We start from the raw sequence: 21,432 nt of genomic DNA on the forward strand, positions 1-21,432 counted from the left end.
AGAGGTAGAACACGGAAGTAATAGTTTGTTAACAGATGTGAACAGCATAAAGAAATAAATACCCAATGAGGTCTTATCAAATGAAAAGTGGATTTCAGGAGATTCAGAAATCCATATGGGTGATAAGTCCCAATGGCCTTATGGCAAACGAATCATGCTTTTGGAAGGCACAAGCATGCGGGAGGTAAAGAGTCGATAGGTTTTTGACGGGTAGTGCAGATGAGGACGTGTAACTGTGTGTAAGCCAGAAGAAGAGTGTGAAGAAGGTATGGAGCCAGAAATCTACATGGTGAGATCAGATCGATGAAGTTAGAGGATATTAATGAAATCATCCATCTCATTACTTGAATTCTCAATTGCATTTTGCAGGTACAATTTACATATTTACAAATTGTGAAGAGACAACCTTTTCCTGTTGTTCAAGGAGAAGTTTCAACGTAAGTAAACAAGTAATTTCTACTTCACAGTATTGCTTCGGGATTAAAAGAGAAAATAATGGTAAAGGTCTTTCTAAACATAAGGAATCATAGAAATGATTTAGGCATTATGGGTCCTTGGGAAAACACCTCACTCTTTCTGTAAAGACAGATAAACCAAATTGTCAAGGACATCATGAGTGAATATTTGTATTGAAATTAGTGTGCACACATTGTGGAGTTTGTAGGTCTAATTTAATTCGACTTAATTGACAGACAGACCATTCAGAAAATTTATACTGTTGACGAGAAAAAGGGAAATGTCACACTGCACACAATTTCCATTCATCAGGAACAAATTATTGATCTTTTTGCATACATACTTTATTTTTGGTTTCATCTACTTGCTTCGGTAGTTTTTCCTTCTCTTCATAATTCCTTCGATAAAATGATGTAACTTGTTGCGAAACTATTCTCATGGCTTGGTAGTTGCCAGAAACAGGAACTTCTCGCTGAAGATTTCTTTCTCTGGCCTGAGAGATATATGTCCAAATTATTTCTATTGCTGATTTCAGAAAGCAGAATTAGCTCATATGAAATAAATATCATGTCAAAATTCACATCAAAAGTCATTATAGTTCTGCATGCAATTTAATTTCATCAACATATTCATAATTTTCATAGATTTGCGGTATTAATATCTTAGATGTTATTTAACAAAATTCAATCATGTTGCACATGAGAAAAACGAAACTCCAAAGAGGTTAGTTGAGTTACCCAAGCTCCTAACGTTAGTCGTTTCTAGGGACAAAGATTGACACTTGGCTCCTGACACGAGAAAGCTCTTTTGATTATTCTACTCAACCTTCATTTAGCATGGGTCAAATGAAATCTTTCTACTTGCTCAAACATTCAGCCTGATTTCCCATTACCTGTTTTTTGAGCATAATTGTATCACCTCAAAAGTTATCTAGGGACTAAAATATTATAGGTGAGACTCACATGGAAGGGAATGGAATGAGCGGGGAGGAATGTATACTTTTTTGTACTTGATAGCCACATTAATGGTTTCCTATTCCGTTTTTCAGAAAAGTTAACTGCCTCATTTCTATGCACCAACCTATAGAATGAAGAGGACATCTACAAGAAACGTTTGAATTTTCCTTCCTCTCATTGTTTAACTCGGGGGAAGGAACGTAGGTACTGGTACGCATGTCAGGCTTGGTAAAAGCGCTTCACATGAATGATGTGCTTTGCTCAAAGCCACAATGAGAAGAACACATATGGTCACTAGCTGCTGTTCCCATCTTCAAGAGTCTTTGCTAAGCCTTCAAAGAATTCCTTTTCCTGTTCTGATAGGAATTACACGCCTGGTTTCAGTCCATCGGCAAAAAAAAAGGAAACTGCGGAAAACATGCTAGCTCTCCCGCTTATGCATATATAGCACATTACAAAATCAGAGTTTTGTACCTGCAGACGTATTCATTCATTCACATATGTGTATAAGCAAATATACACACAGAGATACAAAGTCGTGTGTTTATGGACTGTTATACTGCAGAAATTCATCTCTGCTTTCATCGTAGTGCCAGGCAAGTTATTGCATAAATTATGAATACCAAATGAAGCCCCAAATCAAAAGAAATCAAAATGTTTTCTCCTATTAGACAAGTTGAAATACTTTGTGAAACTAAATTTAACTAAAGTCTGGTAAGTTGTTTTGAAGAAAACGTAAGGCTAAAAGAAGACAATGTAAAGTTGAGAAAGTAAAATGGGCGCAATTCACTGAATTCTTACATGTTAACTAAATTCTACCATTGAATGACAAGATAAAATTTTCATATTTTTTAGATGAAATTATTACCCAGTACAATATATGGTACAATGGACGCTCATTGTATATATGAGAAATCACAGAAAATGAGAGCTGCTATTAGACTGTGTAAAGCTGTTCTTATTCAACAACTAAAAGGCAGTGATACCAGAACTTGCAATTTTGCACACCGAGCAAGAATTATTAGTAAAACAATAAAAAGTACTGAGATTAAAAAAAAATTGGTAGTGAAGCACAATAAAAAATAATATTAGTAACCCCAAAATTAACCTCTTTTTGAATAGAATTACCGTCCTAAATTGAAAAGAAAAGGAGTGTCTAGACTCTGGATTTTCACTACAACTATCATCCTGTCGTTAGCTTTGCAAAGAGTAGTTCAGAGGAATCTGAATTGAAACTCGTCAGAATGTTGAGCATGTTTAAATGTTAATGAGATGTCTAATGGGAATATTCCAGAGTATCTCAAAAGAAATATTATCTTTCAACTGTTACATTATTCCTAGCATTTTTTGGTAAGACTTCTCTTAAACTTCAGCGTTGGAATTAATTTATTCCATTTCAATATTCAAATAGAATATTAGGAAAATTAATAATATAAAAAATTATTTGTGTTTATACACTAGCGATTTCCCTTACAAATATTTATGAAACCAAAATGTCATGGCCTCTAGAATTTCTTCAATCAAAATGAGTCATCTTATCTACAAAAGCATTTTCTAATTTTAGTTTTATTTGGTTTTTAAATTATTATTTTATATGTCACATTATTTTCATTTAAGTTAATTACTTATATTTTATTACAGGATATTTACTTATTATTGCAATCATATTATCTTCAAAATCATGATATTACTTGTTCTATTTATCATATTATGGATTCTCATTCTCAATTCTTACATATCAGCATTTCCACAATGAAAGTTGATAACCTCACCAGCCTGTTGAAAATTCAAATTCCTAAATTATTTTGATTACAATTACTTTGACTTTCATTTCAAAAAGCTTTATCTTTGTCCAAGTATGACATTTAATGACCCAATCCTCTTTCAGCCTTCTCAATTTCATATTTACACATTTCTTCTCCAAAGTGGTTACATTCACTGACTAACACTTTCTTGCTCTCCTCTACTAGAAGAACTTGTTTTTCACTATCAGCATAAAGTTTGTTGAAGAGATCAATAAACTGTACCTGGGCATCACGCAGTTGCTTTTCTTTCATCGTGACTTTCTTCTGTGTGTCTTCAAGCGCTTGCTGAAGCACCATATTTTCACTCTGGATTTGCCCTAATCTTTCTTGGAGAGATTCATTTTCCAAACTACATCTGTTGAGTTTTTCCTTCAACACTCGATTTGTTTCTTCAAGTTCCTTTGCCTTCTCTTCAGCATGGTTCAGTTCTCTCTGTGTGTTTTCTACAATATATGTCTTTTCTCTGAGGGATTCATGGACATGGCCTAGCTCATTTTCTAAACTCTTGGCTCCACTTTCAGCCTGAGAGAGTTCTTCAGAAAGGAAAGCATGGTTCTCTCTTAAACTAGACAAGTCACTGTTTAACTTGTCCTGTACATGAAGCCACTCATCTCTTGCTTCCTGAAAGGAATGTTCAAGGGCTAGTTTGGACGCCTCACTTTGCTCATAATCGTCAATAACAGACATCAGACGAGACCTGTATGATTCAATTTCGCTCTCTAGTCTCTCTGTGTTTTCTTTTGCATTCTCCAATTGAGAGTTCAGCGCTGCATTCTCAGCTTTCAGAACCTTTACTTGGCCACTGTATTGAAATCGGATTTTTCTTAATGCTTCTCTATTCCATTTTAATTCCTGTTGAAGCTCCTCATTCTTCTCTTTCAAAGCTTCAGTTTCTTCTCTGTGGTGCTTTCTGGTTCGCTGATCCTTAATTTTTACTGTTTTTAATTCCACTTTGTGCATGGCAACTTCATACTGGATGATTTCATTTTTCTCCTGCAAGTATTTTTCCTTTACATTCCTAACAGGAACCTAAACATAAGAAAAAGAAAAGAAAGTGTTATTCAAAATAAAATGACTTATTCTGATATTTCCTTCAAAATTCAAAGGAAACGCCAAGGGGCCAAGAAGCATAGTGTATTTAGAGAAAAAGTTCACTGAGGGACTTTCACCTCTTTCCCATTTCTATCAATTTGCTGAAAGAATACGACTGAAACTGCTTCATCAACCAGAAGATTTGGGCACCATTTTTGAACTCACAAAGCTGTCTGTCTTTCAGTAGATTTGGTTTCCTTTTCTCCATACATTCTGTCTCACACTGATGATTCTATCTGAGACATGTCAAGGTTTTTGGAAAGGACTTTCAGTACATTATCTCACCTAAAATTTGCACCACCCTTGTGAGGGAAATATTTATATTCCTTCATATTGCTAATTGTGTAACAGAAGTGCACTTCACGCACGTAAAACTATAGACTGTTCGAGCAATAATGGACACTACTGATGAGTTAGTACTTCATTTTACAAATCAAGAACCAGAAGCCTAAAGACAGAAAATCATTTGTCGAAAGCCATCTGGATGGCAATGGACTGAAGCAGAACACAAAATCTTGGAAAAGTCATCCTTAGATGCAGAGTTTTAACAAACTTCAGACACATATTTGTAAAAACACACACATATATGTGCATGTATCAACGTATGTGTACATGTATATTTTTGTGTGTGCATATACACATGCACACAGGAACAAATATATCAATATAAATAAATATATAAATATAAATGTACATGTTAATATAGATAGATAGATACATAGATAGACAGACAGACAGATAGACAGATAGATAGATAGATATAGATATACAATAGGTAGGTATTCAGCAATTGCTCTTCCAGTAGGGCTGCTAACTCAACCAAATTGCATCAAGTAATGTTTGCATTAGGAAAAACATGAATGGATTACTACCATCTGCTCTAACGTGCAACTTTAGTGATATCTCCTTTATAAATGCTTACTGGAAAATTCTTCACTTCGTAGTTGTTTAAATTCTACCGTTTGTTATAAATGAAGTTTCTCTATTTTGTGTTAACTTCCACAGAGAGTGAAAATTCTTCAAGGAGACAGTGCACGTCTGACACACAGTCTTTTATCCTGCTCAGGATCTATCACAGTGTTGTTCACATAGACAGTATTCACTAGTTGATGAAATAACGTTTGAACAAGGAAGAAACTGTAATTTCACTAAATTCTTACATACTGAAAACTTACACGATCAGGGAAATTACACAAGAAATGGTGCCAGTTTGGCCAGAATGCCCATAAAATGACCTACTTCTTGCTGCCAACGATGGACTCTAAGTTACTGCTTGCTTGGTATACCTTCCAGGAGTCAGTTCACACCTCGTTTCTTGACTGCAACCTGAAGCCAAAAGCTTATGAAGGTTCATATTTTAATCCAAGTCTTTCAGAAAGAAGGTGAGAGAAATGAAGACAAGAAGTGATAGGGGCGTTGCTTGGGAAACAGAACTTATTTCATTCCAGTGCTCATTTCTGACACCTTGAAAAATTTCTCAAGCATGGACATTGAAAAGAAAAGTCATTTTCAGAAGAATGAGATTGGAATTCATAATAGTTTCTTAACTAAGCTGAGTACACTGAAATTGGCCAGGTTAAGAAAACTCTTTTGCAATATTAGGAGATGATTATCCAAATGTGGCAGGCAGTATTATTTATATATAGTGGACATTGGTCTTTATGCTTTTGGAGCAGGGAAACTAGCATTTCCTAAGTGTCCAATATGTGCCAACAATAAAGGCCATAAACATAAGAGATTTACAATAATGATCTCATTTGATTCTCACAACAACCCTGAGAAGTATGTACTAGTATTATCCCCATTTTGTGGCTGAGGAAACTGAGAAAAACTAAGTGACTTGCCTAGGATCACACAGACAGAATCTGCGGACACATTTGAAGTCAGATTTTTCTAACCCCAGACGCAAATTTCTATCGCTAATTCCCCCAACATACGTCTAAGTGGAGAAATATCTCATCATCCAAAGTTCTTTTTTAACCTGCTTTGGCAGAGTTACTTACTTACTTTTCAAGTTATGGTGACTACCAGGGTGAAATTGCGGTTGGAAGAATCTCAGAAATCTCCCTTACTATACGTTGTGCCTTCCACCATGATGAATAGCATGCAGAAATACATGGAAATGTGGGAAAGCAACTGACAATGGAGAAAGCTATTTGATAGTATTAAAGGGAAGGGGCTAGAAGAATTTAACTGTCATGCTATTGTACGCTTAACTGCACTTTCATTTTAATAATTTCGAAGAATGATCACAGAAACTACAATACTTTCGTATTGAATTTCTACTTTTGGCGTCTGGGAAATTGAAACTTTATATAAAATCAGACTAGAGAAACTCAAAGTACTCTAGCCCAACCATTACCTTAGAACAAATTTAATTTTAGGTAAACTTGCAACTCCTGGCAAAATCAACAGAAAACATTGAGTTTCCTTGTTCCTGTTTTTCTACTGCTAGTGCTACCACTACAAGTACTACTATCACTAGAACTACTAGTACTAGAACTACTACTAGTACTACTTGTACTGAAAAAATAATAACAATTACTTCTCTTGACAGCATGCTTTGAAAACAACGTTCTATCAAAAATAACGAAGTCTAAATGATCACTGTCCTCAAGGAAATCTATGATAGTTGGGCAAACAAGAGGTAGAACACGGAAGTAATAGTTTGTTAACAGATGTGAACAGCATAAAGCAATAAATACCCAATGAGGTCATATCAAATGAAAAGTGGATTTCAGGAGATTCAGAAATCCATATGGGTGAAAAGTCCCAATGGCATTATGGCAAACGAATCATGCTTTTGGAAGGCACAAGCATGCTGGAGGTAAAGAGTCGATAGGTTTTTGACGGGTAGTGCAGATGAGGACGTGTAACTGTGTGTAAGCCAGAAGAAGAGTGTGAAGAAGGTATGGAGCCAGAAATCTACATGGTGAGATCAGATCGATGAAGTTAGAGGATATTAATGAAATCATCCATCTCATTACTTGAATTCTCAATTGCATTTTGCAGGTACAATTTACATATTTACAAATTGTGAAGAGACAACCTTTTCCTGTTGTTCAAGGAGAAGTTTCAACGTAAGTAAACAAGTAATTTCTACTTCACAGTATTGCTTCGGAATTAAAAGAGAAAATAATGGTAAAGATCTTTCTAAACATAAGGAATCATAGAAATGATTTAGGCATTATGGGTCCTTGGGAAAACACCTCACGCTTTCTGTAAAGACAGATAAACCAAATTGTCAAGGACATCATGAGTGAATATTTGTATTGAAATTCGTGTGCACACATTGTGGAGTTTGTAGGTCTAATTTAATTCGACTTAATTGACAGAGCGTTCAGAAAATTTATACTGTTGACGAGAAAAAGGGAAATGTCACACTGCACACAATTTCCATTCATCAGGAACAAATTATTGATCTTTTTGCATACATACTTTACTTTTGGTTTCATCTACTTGCTTCGGTAGTTTTTCCTTCTCTTCATAATTCCTTCGATAAAATGATGTAACTTGTTGCGAAACTATTCTCATGGCTTGGTAGTTGCCAGAAACAGGAACTTCTCGCTGAAGATTTCTTTCTCTGGCCTGAGAGATATATGTCCAAATTATTTCTATTGCTGATTTCAGAAAGCAAAATTAGCTCATGTGAAATAAATATCATGTCAAAATTCACATCAAAAGTCATTATAGTTCTGCATGCAATTTAATTTCATCAACATATTCATAATTTTCATAGATTTGCGGTATTAATATCTTAGATGTCATTTAACAAAATTCCCACATGTTGCACATGAGAAAAACCAAACTCCAAAGAGGTTAGTTGAGTTACCCAAGCTCCTAACGTTAGTCGTTTCTAGGGACAAAGATTGACACTTGGCTCCTGACACGAGAAAGCTCTTTTGATTATTCTACTCAACCTTCATTTAGCATGGGTCAAATGAGATCTTTCTACTTGCTCAAACATTCAGCCTGATTTCCCATTGCCTGTTTTTTGAGCATAATAGTATCACCTCAAAAGTTATCTAGGGACTAAAATATTATAGGTGAGACTCACATGGAAGGGAATGGAATGAGCGGGGAGGAATGTATACTTTTTTGTACTTGATAGCCACATTAATGGTTTCCCATTCCGTTTTTCAGAAAAGTTAACTGCCTCATTTCTATGCACCAACCTTTAGAATGAAGAGGACATCTACAAGAAACGTTTGAATTTTCCTTCCTCTCATTGTTTAACTCGGGGGAAGGAACGTAGGTACTGGTACGCATGTCAGGCTTGGTAAAAGCGCTTCACATGAATGATGTGCTTTGCTCAAAGCCACAATGAGAAGAACACATATGGTCACTAGCTGCTGTTCCCATCTTCAAGAGTCTTTGCTAAGCCTTCAAAGAATTCCTTTTCCTGTTCTGATAGGAATTACACGCCTGGTTTCAGTCCATCGGCAAAAAAAAATCAAACTGCGGAAAATATGCTAGCTCTCCCACTTATGCATATATAGCACATTACAAAATCAGAGTTTTGTACCTGCAGACGTATTCATTCATTCACATATGTGTATAAGCAAATATACACACAGAGATACAAAGTCGTGTGTTTATGGACTGTTATACTGCAGAAATTCATCTCTGCTTTCATCATAGTGCCAGGCAAGTTATTGCATAAATTATGAATACCAAATGAAGCCCCAAATCAAAAGAAATCAAAATGTTTTCTCCTATTAGACAAGTTGAAATACTTTGTGAAACTAAATTTAACTCAAGTCTGGTAAGTTGTTTTGAAGAAAACGTAAGGCTAAAAGAAGACAATGTAAAGTTGAGAAAGTAAAATGGGCGCAATTCACTGAATTCTTACATGTTAACTAAATTCTACCATTGAATGACAAGATAAAATTTTCATATTTTTTAGATGAAATTATTACCCAGTACAATATATGGTACAATGGACGCTCATTGTATATATGACAAATCACAGAAAATGAGAGCTGCTATTAGACTGTGTAAAGCTGTTCTTACTCAACAACTAAAAGGCAGTGATACCAGAACTTGCAATTTTGCACACCGAGCAAGAATTATTAGTAAAACAATAAAAAGTACTGAGATTAAAAAAAAAATTGGTAGTGAAGCACAATAAAAAATAATATTAGTAACCCCAAAATTAACCTCTTTTTCAATAGAATTACCGTCCTAAATTGAAAAGAAAAGGAGTGTCTAGACTCTGGATTTTCACTACAACTATCATCCTGTCGTTAGCGTTGCAAAGAGTAGTTCAGAGGAATCTGAATTGAAACTCGTCAGAATGTTGAGCATGTTTAAATGTTAATGAGATGTCTAATGGGAATATTCCAGAGTATCTCAAAAGAAATGTTATCTTTCAACTGTTACATTATTCCTAGCATTTTTTGGTAAGACTTCTCTTAAACTTCAGCGTTGGAATTAATTTATTCCATTTCAATATTCAAATAGAATATTAGGAAAATTAATAATATAAAAAATTATTTGTGTTTATACACTAGCGATTTCCCTTACAAATATTTATGAAACCAAAATGTCATGGCCACTAGAATTTCTTCAATCAAAATGAGTCATCTTATCCACAAAAGCGTTTTCTAATTTTAGTTTTATATTGTTTTTAAATTATTATTTTATATGTCACATTATTTTCATTTAAGTTAATTACTTATATTTTATTACAGGATATTTACTTATTATTGCAATCATATTATCTTCAAAATCACGATATTACTTGTTCTGTTTATCATATTATGGATTCTCATTCTCAATTCTTACATATCAGCATTTTCCCAGTGAAAGTTGATAACCTCACCAGCCTGTTGAGAATTCAAATTCCTAAATTATCTTGATTAAAATTACTTTGACTTTCATTTCAAAAAGCTTTATCTTTGTCCAAGACATTTAATGACCGAACCCTCTTTCAGCCTTCTCAATTTCATATTTACACATTTGTTCTCCTAAGTGGTTACATTCACTGACTAACACTTTCTTGCTGTCTTCTACTAGAAGAAGTTGTTTTTCACTATCAGCATAAATTTTGTTGAAGAGATCAATAAACTGTACCTGGGCATCACGCAGTTGCTTTTCTTTCATCGTGACTTTCTTCTGTGTGTCTTCAAGCGCTTGCTGAAGCACCATATTTTCACTCTGGATTTGCCCTAATCTTTCTTGGAGAGATTCATTTTCCAAACTACATCTGCTGAGTTTTTCCTTTAACACTCGATTTGTTTCTTCAAGTTCCTTTGCCTTCTCTTCAGCATGGTTCAGTTCTCTCTGTGTGTTTTCTACAATATATGTCTTTTGTCTGAGGGATTCATAGACATGGCCTAGCTCATTTTCTAAACTCTTGGCTCCACTTTCAGCCTGAGAGAGTTCTTCAGAAAGCAAAGCATGGTTCTCTCTTAAACTAGACAAGTCACTGTATAACTTGTCCTGTACATGAAGCCACTCATCTCTTGCTTCCTGAAAGGAATGTTCAAGGGCTAGCTTGGACGCCTCACTTTGCTCATAATCGTCAATAACAGACATCAGACGAGACCTGTATGATTCAATTTCGCCCTCTAGTCTCTCTGTGTTTTGTTTTGCAGTGTCCAATTTAGAATTCAGCACTGCATTCTCAGCTGTCACAACATTTACTTCTTCACTGTACTGTACTCTGATTGCTGTTAGTATTTCTGCATTCAACTGTAATTTCTGATGAAGATAATCATTCTTTTCCTTTAAAATTTCTATATGGTTTTCTTTGTCTCGATTCTTAATTTTTAGTGTATCTACTTCGAGTTTGAGCATGGCATTTTCATCCTCTAAGATTTGATTTTTGTCGAACAGATATTTTTCTTTCTCATGGCTGTCAGGAATCTAAACATAATAAACAGAAAAAAAGTGCTACTCAAAATAAAGTTATGGATGCTGATTATTCCCTAGCAATTCCACATAAACGCCAAGGTACCAAGAAGCATACTTTAGTAAAACAAAATTAAAATGAGGGAGTTTGCCCTATTTCACATTTCTCTCAGAGTCAGTTTTCACAAAGAACACATTTTAAAAGTGCTTCATTAATCAAAAGACATGGAGTGTACTTTTAGGCCTAGAAAGCTTATATTTTATTTCCTTTGCTCTGTCCATTCTATTCCACGCTGATAAGTCATATTGTTAATAGAATTAAAATACTTAATATTTTCAAACTGCCTCTTCTATGTTGAGTTATTTTACTCATTTTCAGTGTTGTGCAATCTCTTCTGTATATCTTAGATTCTTTTCCCTTTCCCCCACCTCCTTTCTTCTTCTCTCTCCACTTACTGCCTTACACGGTGTACGATCTTATAGAGCATCAATATCTTGTCTTATATCTTATCTAGTATCTTGTATCTATACATACATTCCTATTAAGTGCATTTTTACCTTAGTTATACTCCCTAGAAGAATTAAAATGAACGGGGGAAACCATAAAACAAAATGTAACAGAAAAGACAATGCTGTGCTACATTCTGCGATCAAATTTCATAGTTGTTTCTCAGCATGTGGAAGGCATTTTGCTTCAAGAAGCCAAAGGGAATTTTTTAAGTCCTTGCAATGCAACGAGGTACTACATCTACAAGAATATTTCCTCACACACTCTGGTTGTTCCTGCATACAATATTTTCCTGGTGCTGCTCCTGTCACTCATCATCAGTTCACATAAGTCCTTCCAGCCCTCTCTAAAGTCTTCGTGACACATTGCCTTTGGTGGTATTCAGCAAAGTACTTCCCATACATTGTCTCACCTAAGCCTTGCCACACCCTGATGCGGGAAATATTGATATTCTTCTCCCCGTTTTACAGATTAGAACTTAGGTTAGGATACATTATTGAACAACCTGTCCATTATCACACTCAGTAAGTATCAGCAGCAATATCTCAATCCAGGTCTCTTCAGACTCCAAATCTAGCACACTTTTTTCAATAGCTTATTTCCTTTCAGCAGTTGATATTAAGAATTTGTCCTAAATGGAGACTCCTTGCCCTGGTACAATGAACTTCACTCCAGAACAATGAACTCATAAGTCTTATGTTTCTTAGTAGAAGTCTTACGAATAATCGATTTTCTCATGGATGTGTTGCATTTTCATAGCATCATTGATTTAAAACTTTTAGAAGTTATCAAGTTGAAATCTCTCATTTTAGGGAAGGGAAAAGTCAGGCCTAGAATGTGGTCCCCTACTGATGGTAACCTAGTCTTAACCATGACATGTTAAAGAAATGATGAAAGAATTATTGGGGCCAAATAATAAAATATGACTATTGCACTCCCATCACAACCAAACTCCTCCATGAGCGTTGGATCCCGTTCAGGACCAGAGAACAGAGTTTTGTCCAATAGCTTAGAAGCTGCATTCTATGATATCTTTTCTAAAAAGCCAGAAGGAGAGCATGAATTGGTCACAGGTGAGTTCAATGAAGCACTCCAGTGTGCAAGCACCAAAGGACTACTAAGGGCCAACAACCCAAATGGTTTACTTCAAACAACTGTTGAAAAACAGAAGAAAATGAAAATTTCTAATTTTGGCATTTGAGAAACTTGTGTTTCTATCATGCTGAGCAATGATGAATGTGAGCGAATGGAGGAATTCATGGCCCGGATAGAGCCTTATGTCAGAAACCTAAGTGAAATTTATTTCTGTGGCAAATACTTTTATTCCTTTTCTTTAATGAAAGATGAGGGAGACAAGAAGGTGAAATAGAGCAATCTATTAACATATATTTCAGAACCCTCACTCTCTTCCCTGAAAAGTACAAGCAGATGATATCCCTTAATCAAGGAAGAAAAATGGTTTGTGTTTGAGGTGTCACCTTCTACCTAGTTGCATTCCTTTCTCTCTCTAAGCTAGGAGTTAGTGACACTGATGTGCTGCCCCTTTCCTATGTCCAGAAAGGAAGAGGCACTGTTGTGCACCAGGAACTTTTTTCAGTAGACGTAAAGTTGGGTCTCGGGAGAGATCATTCAATTAAAAGAAAAAGAAACGGTCAAGCAAGACAAACAGTATTGTGCTGATTTTGGTCACTAGCTGTGTCCTGAACTATCTGTTGCAGACAGATGGACGGGACTGAGGATAACAAAGATGTCCCAAAATGAAGAACCGAAATCTGAACTTTCAAAATATGTAGTTAGATTTGAAAATGACCAAAGTAAATACCTCAGAAGTCTGAGTGATTTTGGAAGCAGTTGTTTTGTTTTCTTTCTGCTTCGAAAGAGGATTGTTCAGAATCCCACTTTGCAAAGCTATAACATTTAGCTCCGGAAAAAGTGGTCCTTGAGTTTCCTTTAGCTCTTCTTCGTCCTGCGGACAAGAAGTTCATAAAATTTTCATCACCATTTTCCTTCAACAGTCAGCAACAACATTTTACCTTTAAATGGAATACAGAATCGGACAAAGCACGGAAACTAACTTTAAAAACTCAAAGAAAAACAGGCTACTGAAAAGGAAAAGCAACAAGAAGGAAAGCATTTCAAAGTTGGAAAGGAACCTCAATCACTCCTCAGGGCGATCCACACCCAGGGTTAAGTCCTTAACTCTTACAAGCCTCAGCTTGAAGTCTTCACAGGTGAGGATAGATACCATATCTCAAGTGAACTCATTCGATTTGTGGATGGTTCTCTTTGTTGGCAAGTTTTTTCTCATTAATCTTAAAAATGTACATTTGTGCAACTCTTATCCATGGCTCTTAGCTCTTATCCTTACACTGAAGCAGAGCAAGCTTCGTCCTTCTTCCACATGACTCTCCTTCAAAAACTTGAACATAAAAGGATCAATAGCTCTATTTTCTTGAACAGATCCTCAAAAGTCATGGTCCCCAAGGGCCTTCCTCATCCTGTTTGCCATTCTGCTTATTAGCGAGCATAATTCTGAGGAAGCCACAAATGAGTTAAACAACATAAGCCTATCTACTTATTCACTTCAGAGTAGAGAGTGCTTTTCACCTTCTCTATTTTGGTAGCTATACTTTTCTGAATAAGATGCAAAATTACGCTAGCTTTTGGGTTCTCAAATAACATCAATAAATCAACTTTAGTTTAGAACTGGCCACGATTCTTATATCTTTTCAGGCAAAATGCTATCTAAACCTATTTCCCCCAACTCATACGTATGAACCTAATTTTGTAACTAATTGTATAATTTGACAGTAATCCTCACTAAATATCATGTTATGAATAGGCTCAGTCCAGTACTCTGACTTCTTGAGAGTTTGCATTTCCTCCATGTAGAAAGTCTGCAATAATTTTAAGTAAATCAACACGTAAATAAGTAAAACATAAAGACCCTAGAGACCAATAAACTCTTCTGAAAGCCTGAAGGATGTGTGCTAAAGTGTAGTGAAAGGAAGAGAAAAAGAGAACGAACTTGCACTTGCATTGCCCAAAGTATTTTCAGATAAGGAGACTCTCTCTAAAAATGGAGAGGAATCCTCTGGAACTTATGTTGCTATCAAAGTTGAGGATAGAGCAGTGGTGTCAAACAGATCCTCCAGTACTGAGTTCTATGGACAGGTCTGGGGGACTTTGAAACCTTTGGCTCAGGGGTAGGTGAGATGAACTCCGTGGCAACATTTGAACCCAGGTTTCTCTGGATATCAGGTTAGTTCTATTCACTACGCCATAGTGATCCTCTACTGTGAGACATACTTTAAAAAGTACTAATTTCACTTTACTCTTTCATGGCTCTTTAGACTGCAATTTTACATTCTAATGCTACTGCATGGGATATATATTTTTTTATATTCATGAGTACATATCTACAAATGATTAGACCCAACTTACTTACACTAGACATAAAAATCCTAGTGCTTTCTCAAGATTAAAAAGAGTATGATGTTCACTTCCCCACTCCCAGGGAACCCACAAGTTTTCTTACCAAGAACAGATGGAAATAGTGACTTTAAAATTCCAATTTACCTGTTTCGAATGATTTGTTTCTGTTCTCAATTCCAGGTCCAGAGTTCTGAGAGGGTATTGAAATTCCTGTCTTAGCTCCACTTTTTCACCACATCGTTCTTTTTTTCTGAACTGGTGACTCATTTTTAGAACTAGCTTTTCTTCAGCGTCTTGCTCAATTTCTTCTTGCTTCCCGGGAACCCTAGAAGAAAATTGTCCTTTTTCAATGACAATGCAGTAGAAATAAGGAAGAAATACCATTGAATATACTCATCTGGATTTCTAAAGGAAAAGAAGATTAATTTATTGGGAACTCGATCTATGTAGAGAACTCCCTGTCAAGGAACTCCCTCTGTTCATGCAGAGTGGTCCGTGCTCTACACTTTTGAGTTGACCTGTTTCTGTTCCCTATTACACTGAGAATAAACGTAACTTGCACAGGCTCACAAAGTCAGGATGTGTCAGAAACTGATGGAGTTCTTGGGTGCCTGTGCTTGGACACAATTCTAAAATCACGTTTCTCTTTCAAAATCGCATTTCTCCCTAGCCTCAAAACATTATCTCAGGCAGTTTCTCCCCAGTGCAAGAAAACAGCCTGTCACAGCAACAACTATTATCTCCTTACCTGATACAATAGCCAGTTACAACCATAGAATTCAGAAGTTTGAACAGCTGTGTGCTGGCTGAACAGTCTGTGAACATGGCCAGAACGACATTGACTACTCATTGACCCATCATATGTTTCCTCGATTTAGATATAGGAACACTCCCTTACATTTTTCTTGTCCAACAAGATATTCGTGAGACCAATCTGGCATCCGTTAGTCTGTCCTGACCACTAGTGGACTTAGGGATGTTTCAGTCCTAAAACCGCATCTCTATGCAGTTGCCACTCCTCCTTATGCTATTTCCCTGTGAACTCTGCGTATAATACCTGCCAGGTAGATACCAAAATTACATGTTCCTTTAACAAATAACCTCTGCTTAACCATTGCCTAGTCTCACCTTGAGTCATCTGCTTAGCATATTTGGCACATGTTTTCCTATAGACTATCGTATATAAACTTTACCTGTACCCAGCTAGGGTTGCAGTTTCCCTAAGAACCCTTGCTGCTGAAAAGTGTCAGAAAGCTTTACCTTGATGTCAAAAATGTTTGAGTTTGTGAATTCATTCCAGGTGACCTGCCCGTGGTACTCTGGTCTTTGCGTGGCACTTATTGCCCCTCTGCCAGTTGTCATCAAAATCAGAGGGGAACCCATTTTTTTTATCCAGGATGCTCCAGGGCATTTTAATTCTATCAAAACTATATCATATATTCACTTGGATGCTTTTGTTTCTTGTATTCAATGAAGAGAAATTCCATAAATTGTATGGAGCTGGAACAAAAGATTATTTCCAAATTCCCGAGTTCTGATACATTTCAAATTCGCCGGTGAAAAGTGTAGAGGGGGATGCATATGAAATTACATCCATTTTTCCATTACTATTGATTAGTGAAGTGATTTTTTACTTCATGTTGAAAAAAATGAAACACAGCTACTTGTGTTACAGTTTTCAAAATTCACTACAAATGCATCTCTACCTGATATCCACAGAGTAAAAATGAGTAAGTAGGGTTCATTCATAATACTGTTTGAATGAGGTGGTATTTTGGCCTTCCTAACCTCAAATCCTCTATAACATTTCTTCAACGGTAAGAAAAAAGCTTCCAAGGATTTGTTTAAAATCATGAGTTCCATACCTCGTGCTACGGAGTTCTCTTTTCCATTCTGCTTTTTGTTGCTCTAAGTCAGACACCATTTGCCTTGTTTCTGATAATTCTTCCCGCAGTCCACAAATCTTGTTTTCTAAACTCTTCACTTTCCTGGTGAGTAATGGACAATGTCCTTTTTTACGTACCACTGATCGATCATATCTAAGTATTGCATCTTCATTTTTCACAAGTTTAATAAAATCTGTACAGAGAAAAACGCAAGTCAATAAAAACATGAGTATTTTAAAATCCGCTGAACCGTAGCAGTATACTTAGAATTCAAATACTCTGGCAATGACAAAATCATATCCACGTATAAATCCTCACATATTGCAAAATAATGCGTTGTCAAAAATTTACATTGAAGATGACAATAACCTATTTCTATGTGTGCACTGTAGGCAATGAAACACAATCTCTAAGTGACAAATTAATTGATATAAAAAAATCTGAAAGCTCAGAATTCTTCACAATGAAAGAAAAATATTTGTGAAAAGGAAGTATTTTGAGGTGTATTCTGGGTGGGACAAATAAGATTCATCCAAGGGATTATATACTTAATATCTACATACTGAAAATATAGTGAATTATTTTAGAAATATAAACATGTTTTGCTTTACATAATTGTATGGAAACACTGTTTCCTCTTTAGAGATTTATAATATCAACAAGTATGTAATATTCACACATTGAAATATCCATCCTCATTTATTCATTGGCGAAACCTCTGGTAACTTGAAACACCAGAGGAAGGTCAAAAATGGTTCTGAGCACTAAAGAAAATAGCTGCCCCTTTATTCTTGAGAGACATATGGAGTCAAATTGAGACCTAATCCAGAGTTAGAAATGTTCGTTATGTCGTTACAGTTTCAACGAACTTGATTATTGGGTTTTCCTTGGGAACTTCCAATTCATCATATATTCATTCACTGTTGAACTGAAGTGAGGCAACAAGAGAGAACCCAATTGCTGGATGTAGACATACTGGAGTAGAAGAGAAGCTGACACTGAGGGAACTGGTTAGCTCACCGATTCAAAGAAAAGAAGGTACTGAGGCACCGAGAAGTTAAAAGATTTGTTAAGATTCGCACAACTGGAACGTGTTAAAGGCAGAATCTGAACCTAGCTATTCACGGCATCGTGTCCAGTGCACTATCCTATATGCCATGCTGAGAGAAGAATTATAAAAACTAGGCAGAATATTTACAAGATGTTTGATAGTTGGGGCCATTTTATGAAAGATTATCATATTTTGACTATTCTTTTCATGAAAGAGTTCACTCCTTGAGATCTTTATACTCGTAGTCAGTTCAGTCTCTTCAATGGTTCTCCTATTATCAACCAATATTACTAACACAGATTATATAATATAGCACTTAGAGGCTTACAAAATACACCTCCTCCAACAACAATCCTGTGAAGTATGACATTTTATACGTTATGAAACTGAAGTTCCACGTTTAAGTGTGTGCACTACAGACAAAATCAAGGCCCTGTGCAAATGTGTAATATCCTAACTTTCCATATTTAATTCTTACAGGTATATATTGTCCAGAAAAACTGGATTTTTCAGTGTCACTTTTTTACCTTTCTACTCAGAGTTTCCATGGTTGAAAATGTTCATTTCATCTCATTATTTTCCCATGATCTCTACCTACTGAATTCATACTCATTCTTCAAAAGTCAACTCAAATGCTACCTTCACACACAGGTTATTTATTTTGTAATGTTGATAGTCTTTCCCCCACTGAACCTCAAACAGCAATATGACTGTGCTTCTCAAACATACATATATATATATATGCATATATATGCACACATATATAGTACATATATACGTATATGTACATATACATATATATATGAATATACATATTAATTTTTGAGTTATCTATGTAGGCTATATTCCGTACTAGATTGCACATTGAATGAGGAAACTTATCTAAACTTTGAATATTTAGCACACAATAGGTACTTAGTGATTCTTTGGTGAAGGCCTGCCAGAGATTAAGCTGACCTCTACTTTGCTATGAGAAAATGGGTTAGGACTTCAGTGGTATCTTCTTGCATACACACACATCTTTGGTTTCTGTTGAACATTGTTATTTTCTTAGGAAATTGTAAAACGTTCGTACCATCACAACCAACACTAAGTTGTTCCATCACTAACAAAACATTCTTATAGTTTAAGGCAGGTAAATCATCACCCTCTGTAGCTGTGTCAGAAGACTGAGTGAGGTCATCACAATTGTTTGCATCCATCTGTACTGTGTCCTGTAAAATACATGACAGCAGGGGAAAATTAAAAAAACAAATATTTAAAGAACAACAATGGCTAACATTTCTGTCGCACTTTCAGATTTTCACAAAACTTCGTGGCATTCTCACAACCATTTTGTGAGACAAGCAATATTCATAATCATTTTACAAATGTAAGGTGGCTTGTCCAGTATCATAGACTTAGCTAGGAATCCAAGGATGGATTCACAATTAGGTCTTATTGACCCTACCTAGTATGCCACCTAACCCAATTAGAAGCTACATTATTTCGGAATCTTGTGAAAATTATCATATATATATGATATCATGTATGATATCATATAACGTATATAAAATAACGATATATAAGCATATATTATTATATCATATGTATAATATATATAATCACGTCTTCCTGATTATAAACATTCTTCTTTAATATATAGGGAGAAATGAAGTAAATTCCAGCTTTATCATTAAATTTCTAGCATTCACAATGGACATATTTGACTAGGAGACAATTTCTAAAATTATTCATTTTCAGATTAACTATTCCTATTCGTTGTCACTGAAACATGCATTATTTTCTAAAGTTATTGCAAAAAGCATTGAAAAGTAAACCAAGTTATGAAAGTCTTGCAAGCAAACTAGCATGAAAGGCACTTTGCATAATACAAAATATCAGAAATTGGAATATTATTATTACATACCTGTTCCAGGTCACTTTTATCAAAACTTTCTTGACTTTCCTCTGATGATCCTTTAAATTCCAATTATTGGGTTAAATGGGCATTAATGTTTAAGTAACAGGTGATTTTATTCAGAAGCATTTTTCTCATAGAAATGAAACCTCCCCCTCTTATCAGCAGTGGCAATCAGGACAGCTATAAGTTATCCATTGTATTCTCTTTTCAAGAAAGGAATGAATATAAGAAAATTCGATTTCACTAATCATGCATTCATCAAATTATTCTGTAATCTCAATCAACTGCTGCATTTTAAGTAGCTTGTGAGATGTTCATTTTATACCAAATCACAGGAAGCTGTGAGGATTGATTTATGTATTCATTCCAGATGAAATTGTAAAATTTGAAAATTAAAGGTAAACTAATGAACAATGGTCATGTGTGATCATTTTGGTAGTTAGGCCAGGAGTAATCAATCCATTGGGTTACTTGTTTTTCTCAATGATGAAAGAGCAGGAGAGAGGCTTGCTAGCCTTCACGGAATGTGGGGAATATATTATCTGATATCTGCCCTCCTTTTCACTGTCCAAGTAGTAGAGTTATTTATATTCATTTGTCAAACCCTTTTGTCTGCCCTGGATCTAACCTTCTACAGAAACTGCTGATTCCAAGATTAGCAATGGTCTCTAAAGGCTAAATCTGATAGCCTTTATCCTCGTTCTTACTCTTTCTTGACCTTACATGGTCGTGATCACATACTGTTCAAGTTCTATGCTTCATGGATAACCTCCTCTGATGCTATTTGTTAGCAACTCTCATGATTTCTTGAGATAGGGTCAGAACACGTCATAGCAGACTATATTCACATTTTGACAATCTTACTAGACTGACGGAACAGGGTATTATTGTCATTATACTTTGCCTCCCTTTCAGAAAAGCATTTGACAAATTCCTACAAGTCATCTTTCTGGACAGAATAACAAACGCAAGTACAAGAACAGGATAGAGAATTACATAGAAATGGTTGTCAGAATTTCTTGGGAGTTTTTTGGATGATGTGCTTTCTCTGAATCAATATAATAGCCGTGAGAGACAAAGCAATTTTAGATTTCATCAAAATAGAAATCACGTTCAGAGGAAGGGAGATATAAATCCAGCTGACCCCTGCCTTCGTCAGACCACACCTAAATACTGTTCTGTGTTTTGGGCACCATCTTTTGGGACTGGCTCCTGGATCTCTCAGCCTGTATGTCCTCCTGGAGCTTCAAATTCAACATGAACAAGTCTGAACTCATCATTTTCTTTTCTCTCCATTCCAGCTCTTAAATCTACAGTCTTTAATACTTTTTATCTTTGGTAAACGCATGCCATCTTCTCAGGAATATGGGCCCGTATCTTTGATACTCCTCTCATCCATATATGTATGTGTGTGTATGAAGAAACATACACATGCAAAAGCTGCTAAGTCCCTGTTGATTCTACCTCCACCACATCTGTCATCCT

General features: G+C 35.6%; 1 protein-coding gene across 1 annotated transcript in view; it reads right to left on the reverse strand.

Moving 5' to 3' along the window:
• Positions 1-3,084: 3,084 nt before the first annotated feature.
• Positions 3,085-21,432, reverse strand: part of LOC140522463 (uncharacterized) — a 35,148-nt gene continuing 16,800 nt past the window's right edge. The window contains exons 11-18 of the mRNA XM_072637899.1: positions 19,954-20,003; positions 19,120-19,258; positions 16,973-17,186; positions 15,252-15,432; positions 13,495-13,638; positions 10,958-11,179; positions 7,748-7,897; positions 3,085-4,246 (exon numbers count right to left, since the gene is read on the reverse strand). Of these exons, the coding sequence (XP_072494000.1) occupies positions 3,278-4,246; positions 7,748-7,897; positions 10,958-11,179; positions 13,495-13,638; positions 15,252-15,432; positions 16,973-17,186; positions 19,120-19,258; positions 19,954-20,003 (2,069 nt within the window). The 3' untranslated portion in view covers positions 3,085-3,277. The remainder of the gene's footprint in view (positions 4,247-7,747; positions 7,898-10,957; positions 11,180-13,494; positions 13,639-15,251; positions 15,433-16,972; positions 17,187-19,119; positions 19,259-19,953; positions 20,004-21,432) is intronic.

This window comes from Notamacropus eugenii, chromosome 2 (genome assembly GCF_028372415.1).
Source record: "Notamacropus eugenii isolate mMacEug1 chromosome 2, mMacEug1.pri_v2, whole genome shotgun sequence".
Classification (NCBI taxonomy): domain Eukaryota; kingdom Metazoa; phylum Chordata; class Mammalia; order Diprotodontia; family Macropodidae; genus Notamacropus; species Notamacropus eugenii.